We start from the raw sequence: 11,354 nt of genomic DNA on the forward strand, positions 1-11,354 counted from the left end.
ATTTTCTTATTTTTTAAGAATTTGTTTCTTTTTTTACTTTTTAATTACCTTTTTATTTTTTTATTTAATCATTTCATATTATTATTTTTTATTTTTTTTATTTACATTTTTTATCAATGTCATTTTTTTTCACCTAACTTTTTTTCTATCACACAGGAGAAAACAATCCCCTGTGTAATAGCAATTGGAGGTGACAGGTTCTCTTTATTGACCCTGTCACCTCCAATGCAGGAGTTCTAGCACAGCACTGTGCTGGAACTCCTGTGACAGGTGAGAGAGGAAGAGCACAGCTCTCCCCTCTCACTGTGTACAGTCTGCACGGAGCGGCAGGATTACTTATAACCCGGCCGCTCTGCTCACTGCAGTCAGAGACTCGGGACACAGTGACCGAGGACGGAACCAAAGGAGAGAGGTAAGTGCAGAGGGGAGGGGAGAAGGCTGCACACTGTTTATATGTGAAATCGGCGACATCGTCTGACTCACTCTACATTCAGTCCTGCTTTTACAAAGCAGGACTGAATGTAGAGAGGGCAACTTCCCCAAAAGGACACTGCTGCTGCCCCTCTGCGCCCTGCCGCCCCGAGGCTGGGCCTCGGTGGCCTTGTGGAAAATCTGGGCCTGCTTAACATCAGATTAGCTTCCTGTTAGAAGAACATCTACTTGAATTTTGCATGCCCACCCCATATCTGGATAACTTGGTGGCTGGTTGTTGCCCTAGTATGTTGGTTTTTATGCTTTAATTGTGTGCGGGAGTACAACATGTGGGATGCATGGTGACATCTTAATTTTACTTTGTAACACCAATCCCTGCACAACAGAACTATTCTGTAATATAAGGACATTATTAATAAGAATTTTTAACACATATGCCTATCAAGAGCCTATTAATAATGTTTTCATTGGGCATAGAGGGGGATCAAAGTGTCTAACAAAATGATTAATGCAAGGAAACACTGCTGCTTAAACCGAGAGATAAACCAAGAGATACTTGCAAGTATTGCAAGTTCTCCTAACATGTATTATTAGATCCCTGAAAAATATAAAGAAGTCAATGTAGAGGTAATTTGATTGAATGCCTCCTTGTTGCTTTTAATGGATATTTAAACAGCAACATGTTAGAAAACAATACATTTGTTTTTGGAAATATTCCAGAATTTTTGGGCTCAGCAAAATATATATAGAGACAATAAATACCTGAAAAAGGGTTAGCACACAGAAACATTAATCTTTCAGTCTGGAAAGTTTCAAACATACGTGCAGAGCCAAACAGACAGCGGCTGCATCTGTGAGCATGTAATCATAATGCATGCAGCGCCAGTGATCTATTCCAATCAGCATGTAATCATGTAATACCGTGTTTCCCCGAAAATAAGACACTGTCTTATTTATTTTTTGGCTCAAAAAAACCCACTAGGTCTTATTTTTGGGGAAGGTCTTATTTTTTTTTTTTTTTTTTATGTACAACAATCCTTATTCATGTAGAAAAATATGGTGATCAGAACAATCAGGGGTGCCGTACCTTTTCAAGAGCAATATGGTAACCAATTGCTGGCCAGAATGAGCGAAGCGCGCTTTCAGTATCATTCCTCACATGCAGAGTGCATTTGGTATCACTCCGCCTGTGACAGGAGCCGGTGCTATAGAGAAGGCATTGGCTTATGCGGCTCTGCTCCCTCCTCGCTTTCTCTAGCGCTGGCTTCGTTGACACCGCATGATCCTCTCCCGCGGCTCTTCAAGTTCCCCCCTTATGCCACCACCGGCCCTGGAAATGGTCACAACTATGTCTTATTTTCGGGGTAGGTCTTATATTTGAGCAATTCCCATAAATAGTACTAGGTCTTATTTTCGGGGTAGGTCTTATTTTCAGGGAAACAGGGTATATGCTTACATGTGGACTTCCGCTTACAGATGCAGCCGCTGTCACCCGGTCATTAACTTGAATGAGTACATTGGCCATATCTAAATGGGGGCACCTGGGATTCCTGCCACAGAAATTAGGTTCCTGACGCAGGTTTTGCAAATCACCCTATGTGAATGGGGCCTTACTGTCACTGTCCGTAACCGTTTGCATGTAATCTCTCAGGGAGCAATTGCCTGAGACTAGGGACTAATGAGCAGCTCTAGACATGAAACAATATTGCTCCCTGAGAGATTACATGCAAACAGTGACAGTAAGTCATTGATTTGTACATGCTCCCTGTCCATAGCTGAACATAAACACAGGGCCATACTTCCTCCAAAAATATGCTGATCTGTATGGCCTTTGTATGGCCCTGCACACCTGTATGAAAGCTAACCCCTAGCCCATAACGTTACAGAGCCCCTAAAAGTTTTACCAAAAATAAATGTAAGCCCCTAAACCTAATACCTAACCTAAACCTAGCCCTTAAACTTAACTTTAACCTAACATTTACAGTTAACCTCACCCCTCAACTCCTAAACTTAACCTGAGCCAACTTAAAGTGAATGAATAGCCAAATATTTGTTAGTGGTAAAAGATTACAAGCCCTAGTGTTGTCTGTGATTCTGCTGGAGAGATTTACCCGCTCTATTATTCTTAGTGATCATTGTCAGCAAGTAACATGAAGTGATGGAAAAATACAATTCTTGCAGTTTTCAACAGGACAAGAGGTGAATGGAAATCTTTCAAAGGGGACACTTCTTATGCTGACAATTGTGTAATAAGTGAATTCCCTTACCTTGTAGAGGTTACCTCTCACTTATTGATGCGTTTCTGGGGCAGGGAGTGAAATCTCCCAAATGGGACACCAGGCAAAAAATAAGAAGACAGAGTTTCTAATTCTTCCCTACTCAATCGAAAACTAAAAAGAAAAGTTTTGGCCATGCATACACTTTAAACTTAGTCCTTTATAACTGAGAAAAGGATAACAAGGGCAAAATATCACAACCATAGCAACTTCTTTTTCCTAATTATTAGCAGTGGAATTATCAGCACCCAAACTCCTAAACAAAAACTATTGTGCCATACTGACTCTGTTAGAAGAATATATAGCATTCCTTGAGGTGTCTCTGAATGAATGATTTGTGATCTTCTGGTTTAAAATAGCTGTTTCCTTCAGAGTGTACTTTACAGTTATGTTAAAGCTGCACTTCAGGCACAAAAAACTTTCATTAAAATATATTCTTTAATAGCCACAAAGGATTTAAATCAGATCAGGCCATTGTTTGACAGACATAGAAGGTATAGAAAGTAGAAGGGGGGTACATGAGAGGATGCATACACATGGTTGTGCTTGAGGAAGGTTACTCATCTAGTAATGCATTAATCAGTAGTTGGGGCAGATAACACTAAACTTAAGGAGTTAAAACTTAAAAATGCATTCAAGTACCTTTACAAATAACAATATGTATCTTATTTGTGTATCACTCAGCTTTAGATCCTCAAATCATCTTTGAATTGGTGCTGACACTGTCCTACCTTTTGGAGGGTGGCTACTTTTGTTCTCCATTCTCTGTATGTGTGTTGTAAAGTAGCCACCCCCTCCCTAGCATCCAGCTAACTAGTGGAGACACCTGCAAATAGGCATGGGGGCTAGCAGTTTGGGGAGCAGCTAGAGAATGAGGAAATTAAGTTTAAAGAAGAAGAAGAAAAGTGAATTAACATAAGTGTGGGCGGCAGAACGGGCAGTGCAGAACGGGCAGTGCGCACACCGGCCCGTTCCGCAGCTATCGGGCGAGCAGGCTAGAAACCCGCCGAGAATCGTACAATTCTCGACGGGTTTTCGAGCATGTTGGCTCGACAAAAGACGTGCGACCGTACAGTAGAAACGGTCGCACGTCTTAGTTCACACTGCTCGATTCTCGTACGATCGCGGGATTTCGCCCGATTCTCGTACGAGAATCGTGCAGTGTATGGGCACCTTAAGGCAGGGTGTTGTGATGTTTTCAAGAAGGTATGTTCAGCATCCTGCTGTCCTCTCACACCAGTCATGATCTGCCTGAATAGCATAGAGAAGCACAGAGACCCAGCGATGAGGTCTAAAATAAGATATGTAATGAAAACAGAAAGGTTTTATTTAAAAATATAATTAGCATGTTGATGAGGTGGGGAACCAGGAAATGAAAGTATAATCAGATTAAACTTCAGCTTTAGCACATTTTTTTTAACTTCTACTTTGTAATACCCGTCCATTCCTGGGTATAGTTTAATTTAAAGTGAAATCCAATACATTATTATTTATCCAGGTTTGGATGGAATGTGGAAGGCTTAGAACCCTCTGTCAGTTTGATATTACTGTGTCACTGTACTGTTTCACTGATGACAACAGTCATCATAAGACGTGACGTAAAGTGGGAATTCTTTTATTGAGGATAAGTACAGTGCAAAAAAATAATAAAATAAAGTGGGGAAGAATTAGAATGTCTGGCAGGCATTTATTGCTGCCTGCATCAACGTAGGCAAGATTCCTTTAATTTCCTGAGTCCAAATATGAATTAAATAATCAGTGTTAACTTGTTGCAGACTTGCCAACCTAAAGAAAGCTGAAGCTAGATATATACTGTATACGGGTCAGAAGGCTAAGACTAAGTTGTGCAACGTCTTCAACCCTTGTGTGTCAGTCCAGATTCCATTCAGTACATTTCTGTAATTCCAGTCTGTCAGACACACTACTCTCTGCTATTTTAAGACATGGTTCCCCCAATGTAGCTTGTGTTGTTTATCAATATTTCTATTATTAAATGTATCTAATAAAGTAAAGCAATACAGATATTAGAACATACATATCTGATATACTGTATGTTGATTGCTCTTTAAGACTGTTCCTTATATAATATATTAAAAATAAATTTACTTTGGATATGCATTTGACAGGCAAATAAGCCGCAAAAGCAATGCACTATATTTGTGGTTTATAAATACATCTGACTTTGTAAAAGTATTGTCTTTGCATGTTTTTCAGTCAGTCTCTTTTTATTGAATTTAAGTTTTAAGAAGATTACAAAATTGGCACAAAAGTCCAAACATTGCCAGTTGCAAATAGAGGGGTATTGATATAGAAGTGATGATACAAGAGCATCTGGATCTCTAACAATCAATAAAGTAGATCGAAATCGAAGTATTGAAAATCCCACACACAAACATTCATAAAGAAAAAACATTGGAAGTAAAGTATGGGTCCACGTTAAAATGACCGCACAAAACTACTGGCCCATTTTTAACACAATGTGCTGCAGGCAATTGACAACAGAGGTGACATGTCTTATGCAATGTGGGCTATATTCTGTTAGAAACATTAGTCAGTGCTGCTCATCAATCACCTACAAGTTCACGAGGAAAACTCACATTCCATAGTGATCATGTGCATAGGACATGTTCCATACTTTGAAACAACAGTCATGTTTAAACAAAGATGAACCTACAGCATGTACACATAACTAGAACACCCAGACAAATATGCATACAAACACACACAATATTCATTGTGAAATAATTGTTTAGATATATTAATACCACTGTAGTAGGCCTTCCGCAAAGGGCTACTACAGCATAACCTAAGCAAGATATTAAACATGCAAATATCCCAACCTTCTGAGATGAGAAAGAGGGACACATTTTAGCACACAATATTTAGGCAAAGAAAAAGATGTCATATATAAATATATGTACAAATTACAAATTTTGAACAAATGTATTGTACAAAAAATCTCTTCGACACATGACTTGAAGATGTTAAACCCCCTTCCTGGCCAGGCCATTTTTCAGTATTCAGCGCTGCGGTACATTGACTGACATTTATTCAGTCCTACAACGTTGTACTGAAACAAATTTTATACCATGTTTTGGGGACCAATAGAGCTTTCATTTGGTGGTACTTAATCACCACTAGTTGTTTTATTTTTTACTATATAACAATAAAGGTAACCTTAATTTTGAAAACAAACCTGTTTCCCTATGAAATGTTATGAAACATTTATTATCACCCCAATTTTTTGGTGAAATATAAAATACGGGTCATGTCGGGTAAATAGACACCAAACATGTCAAGCCGTAAAAGTGTGCGCTCCCGCGAAATGGCAGAAAACTACTACACCCAAAACTGGCCATAGCCAACTCTTTTACCGATCATCAGTTTAGTGTTATCAGTAATTAATGGCCCTAAAATTATTGCTCACACTCCGGCGTCCGTGGCGATATGTAACACGTCGTTTTCGCACATAGGCGCCCCCGGCGCATGTTTGCGTGTGTATGTGGGGGGGTGAAAATACGGCTGGCCGGGAGCTTCCTAGATCTGAGCGGGCGTATTTAAATGTCCCACCAGGACCGCCCACATGAGCGGGTAACTGCCTACATTTTAAAACAGGCAACGATGCCTGTTTACATACAAGCGATCCGCGGGCTATAGAGCCAAAGCGCGAGCCCGGGACCAGCATAGTGGCTCTGTGACATGGGATCTGAGGGAGATCGGTACACGATCTCCTTTTGCCTTTTTTGTCTGTGTGTGTTTTGTATAGACTGCCAATCACTTCACTTGCGCTTAAAAACATGTGAAACATTTTAGAATGTAACAAAAAAACTTGATCTATAATGTTTATTGCGCCCTATATAATTATGATTTAAACAGGAGATAACAGATGGAAGAAATTGCTATTGCAATAACACGTTGTAACTATTTCAGATTGTATATTTTTGTCCTTTACTGTATATTTTGTTTAAAGATAACATTAAAGTTGGATCTTTCAAAATTTAAATGAGCTATCAGTTCAAAAAAAGTAAGTCAATGTTCTTTTTCCATCAGGATGCTGCTTTTTGGAGTTGCCATTTTATCGTTGTATTCTGTACATCTCCTGTTAAAGACAGCAAAGGAAGGAGGTAAGAGTTTCTGAAAACACACTGTGACAAAAAGTGAGACAAACAGCTAACAAAAACAAAAAATACATACAGTATATGTGGATTATTTGATTATCCGTATAATTTGCAACTCTGTTTAAACAATCTTCACATATTCACATATCATATATCTCAACATTCATACATCTCTTGCACACTGCATAGCCAGGAACATGATTCCAATTTTTCCTGGTTCAATGTTACATCTACTGACTCAACGCACAGTAAATCAGCAATGTGATGATATTACTTTCAAATTCTGTGTAGTAAGTACAGTATATGCATGGTAGCTTAGCCACATCAACAGCACAATCACACATCAACCAAATAAAGTTATATTGAATGCTGCTTTTTTTACTTTGGGTATTTGCATTGATAAACTAAAATAAAAATATGTTTATTAACAGGTTCATTAATTTATGAAAAATTAGGAGAGAAAGCTTTTGGATGGCCTGGAAAATATGCAGCTTTTATAGCTATTACAATGCAAAACATTGGTGGTAAGTTAATATGGTAAGAGTTTCCTGTAGCCCAGGGGTAGGCAACTCTGGCCCTGCAGCTGTTGTAGAACTACAAGTGCCATGAGGCATTGCAAGACTGACAGTTACAGGCATGATTCCCAGAGGCAGCGCTCTCCCCCCACCCCATGCATGGGTGCCTCCATCAGCTAAGTGGCTGCTGTGGAGGCACCCGTGCATGCGGGTTCCCGGCTGTTCCCGCAGTAGTTGTGTGCATCCATAGAAACACACAGCCCTGCGGCAAGCCACGCCTCTCCTCTCCTCTCCACCCAAAAGGTTTATTGATGGCAGAGGGAGCCTATGGCTCCTCTGCTCTCAGTATACTGAGTTGGGGAACAGAGGATCGCTTTGGGGACTGGCGGCAGTGACATCGTTGACTCGGGTAAGTATGGGTGGGAGGGGTTGGCGGACATGGAAAGGGGCTGGGCATTTTTTACCTTAATGCAGAGAATACATTAAGGTACAAAATGCCCTGCCTTTAGTACTACTTTACATTTTTGTCATTCAGTAAATATCTTAACATAACATTTTGTTTTGGAGGGATTGGGGAAGGATTAGAACCTCTTTTGGATTTTTTATGTCCATGACTATGCCTCCGTAGGTGATATTCCTTTATGAGGGGAAATCTCACTAACCAGGAGAGCAATAGCAGCAAATTTCTAACCGTTAGCCGCTATACCAAAAACGGAAAAAAAATGATTACGGTTACACTTTAAAATTTCTTAACAAACTTTGCTAAAGCTTACTTGTAGTCATTGGATACTACAGTACTGGTTTTAAATCCTAACTGAACCTGCGGTTGATGCTGAATACTTTTTGGTTGTATCAAAACAAACTGTGTTCAATATCTTTTTTTCGTGTTTTTTTTTATTTGTGACAGTAGAAAAGCCTTTCCCCTTCTAGCATGCTGTACTGAAGAATCCTTGCTCTCTGTGGGGAAGCAGGGATCTCATTGCAGAGGACCAACACACCCCCTACTGAGTCAGACCTATAGCTCTGCAAACTGCAATACTTGTTCTCCCTGATTGGAGAGCTCTAGCTCTGCTTCAGCGGGAGGTGTATTGGACTTCTGTAAAGAGATTATTGTTTTCCCACATAGAGCAAGGATCCCATTCTGCATTCATTGAGGCTTTAAGAGTTTGAATTCATTCTGCCTTCTTTTGTGACTATTGTATAAAAAAAAACGTGAGATAGGGTCTACATAACTAGACTATTTTGCTTCTTTTTTCCAGTGTCTGTGTTAAAGTAAGCAAAGCTGACAATTCCTTATGTGGTAAACTTTGTGCCTTTAATAGTATGACCTCATGTGGAATGTATGAATATCCAACATTCTCTGACATCTCACTAAAGAAAGCTTAGCGTGAATATAATCCATTAATTATATCCTCAATACGGATCTCAGAGTTCTGCACTCTGTCCTATAGAAAAAATTGTCTTCATAAAGTTGTGTAGAAAAAAATGTCCTTATCTCCTTTAATCCTCAGGGAGTAATTTCAGTTTTAGCAGTTCCAATATTTCTTCTTTTATGTATTATTTCTTTTTTTGTCTAGGAATTGAATTCTGTAAACATAAAATATATATTTAAATACACACACATATATACTGTATGGGGAGGTTTTACCCCACAAATGTTCTGAAGTACTGTATAGCTTTTTATGTTAGAAGGTCATCACAAACACAAAAAATAGGGGAAAATAATACTTAGATACAGTCTAAATGTAAAGCCATGTATTAACATATATACAGGTGCTTCAAGCATGGTAACTATGATCCACGCAAGAGATGGAAAGCATGCCTTCTGTGCAAAAGGACTCGCTTTTTCTGTATAATTAGTTATAAACCCAAGTAGTATATACTTGTTGCTAGTGGTATATACTGCTTGTGTTAGATCACTGTTTTTTTATGGCCTGGCAAAGAGTATGTGGCTGAAAACTGAAGCCATTTTAATGATACTCTATTCCAAATGGATGTAAGCAATCTGAGAATAAATATTTCACTAGTGATGCAATCTCGCTGCCTTACATATATTCTGACCAATATTGTTCATAACATAAGAAAAATATGTGTACGCTGTGCAAGAAAATAGCATACGCAAAATAATAGAATATACTGGAGATCTTGTAACATGATAAAATGCTTATGTTTTAGACCAGTGGTGTCAAACTCAATTTAATCGTGGGCGCATCAACATTATGGTTGCCCTCAAAGGGCCTGTAAGACTATATAAATGTATCTAATCTTTATCACAATTACCTCTGCATTTGAATTATCACTGGTTTTAGTAATATAAATAATAATAACCTAGATCTGAAAGTACAAGTCTAGGAAATGGCCTGGTGGGCCGGATTGGGCCGATGGGCCTTGAGTTTGACACATGTGTGTTTGACTATAAAGTGAATACAGTTATACCAGAAGGTCATACAAATACCCTTTTGTCATTATTTAATGCTTCTTTTCCAGCTATGTCAAGCTACTTGTTTATTGTGAAATATGAACTTCCTGAAGTAATAAGAACTTTCATGAAACTGGAGGAGATTTCAGGGTATGTGTACACATATCAATTACTATTTATACTATTTCAGTATCTACTTACACTACTTCTAATTTTAGCATATCTCTATATTTAGGGAATGGTACCTGAATGGGAACTATCTGGTGATATTTGTATCCATAGGAATAATTCTTCCACTTTCTCTGTTAAGGAATTTAGGTAACTACATATTCTTTTTCTTACGATAATGCAATTTTAGAATATTATACAGTGGGCTTATAATAGCTGTTTCAAAAACATCCACTAATCATTGGAAATTATTTGAATACTTGTCCAGATTTACATGTACATTATTTATTTATTGATTGATTGATTGATTTATTTATTTGTCTGCTATCAATTAAACAGGATACCTTGGATACACAAGTGGATTTTCTCTGTCTTGCATGGTGTTCTTTGTCAGCGTGGTAAGGAACAATTTTTAAATTAAATTATAATTTGTATATTAAATTGAAAAATATTTTAAGCTCAACTCCAGGCAGCTATAAAACACAAATTAGACACAAATTATATCAGCTGTGTATTTACTCATGACTCATTAAATGGCTTTTTCAATGCAACTAGTGTAAGTACCTTAAGTTCACTTGGCAACAGCCTCTTTCAATCCCCTGTGCAACACCACTTAGAGTGGGTGAGTGTCAGCACAAGGAGCAGATCAGATGTATTGCATATGGCATGAATATGTGCTGACAGGGAACATGCTGATAGGAGTATCAAGAAGGGAGATGACCTCAGTAATCCGCTGCTCCTCTTCCACTGTCTAGTTAAAAGCTTGGGGTGGAGAGAGGACACCACTGTATTTCTTTACTGTGAGTGTTGTCATGAGCCTGGCTCTGCTATGTGATAGGGCTGCCTAAATCTCTGGACAGAAACACAAAAACTTTGGCAGGTAAAACAGCCCTCTTATATGTATTCCATCTGTGTACAATATTTAGCTGTTTGTCTGGAGCTTTAAAGTAGGAATTTTATTACCATAATGAAGTCCATGCTCTAATTAAGCTCTATCAGGGCTATTCACAAAAGGGTGAAGAGTTTGGAGAAGGCAGGAGAAGTGAACAATCTTGGCCAAAATAACTGATTTGGAAAAATTCTCCAATTCAACTCACTTTCCAAATCGGCTATTTTGTCCTAGATTGTTCACTTCTCCTGCCTTCTCCAAACTCTTCACCCTTGTGTGAATAACCCTGTATGAAAAAACAGCCCCACTAACTGTTGTTTAGCATAAAACATTCCAGCTCAAGGCTAATTCGCCCAATAAATAAAGGTAACCATTTAGGACATAAAAAAATATTTAAAAATACATTAGAGCATATATTTGGTGCTATTTATTTGGTGCTCCTTATTTTTCCCTGGTTCTAGCATGCAGTAATGGTTCATTGCATGCATCATCTGAATATTATTAGTACTGGGGACCAATTGTATACACCATATACAG

General features: G+C 38.5%; 1 protein-coding gene across 1 annotated transcript in view; it reads left to right on the top strand.

Annotated features, from left to right (window-relative positions):
• The window catches only part of SLC38A4 (solute carrier family 38 member 4), a 63,255-nt gene that overhangs the window by 30,851 nt on the left and 21,050 nt on the right, over positions 1–11,354 (top strand). Inside the window, exons 5-9 of the mRNA XM_018573370.1 lie at positions 6,759–6,832; positions 7,258–7,350; positions 9,829–9,910; positions 9,996–10,078; positions 10,268–10,326. Coding sequence (XP_018428872.1) covers positions 6,759–6,832; positions 7,258–7,350; positions 9,829–9,910; positions 9,996–10,078; positions 10,268–10,326 — 391 coding nt within the window. The remainder of the gene's footprint in view (positions 1–6,758; positions 6,833–7,257; positions 7,351–9,828; positions 9,911–9,995; positions 10,079–10,267; positions 10,327–11,354) is intronic.

Source organism: Nanorana parkeri, unplaced genomic scaffold, assembly GCF_000935625.1.
Source record: "Nanorana parkeri isolate BGI_ZX_2015 unplaced genomic scaffold, ASM93562v1 scaffold2351, whole genome shotgun sequence".
Taxonomy (NCBI): Eukaryota; Metazoa; Chordata; class Amphibia; order Anura; family Dicroglossidae; genus Nanorana; species Nanorana parkeri.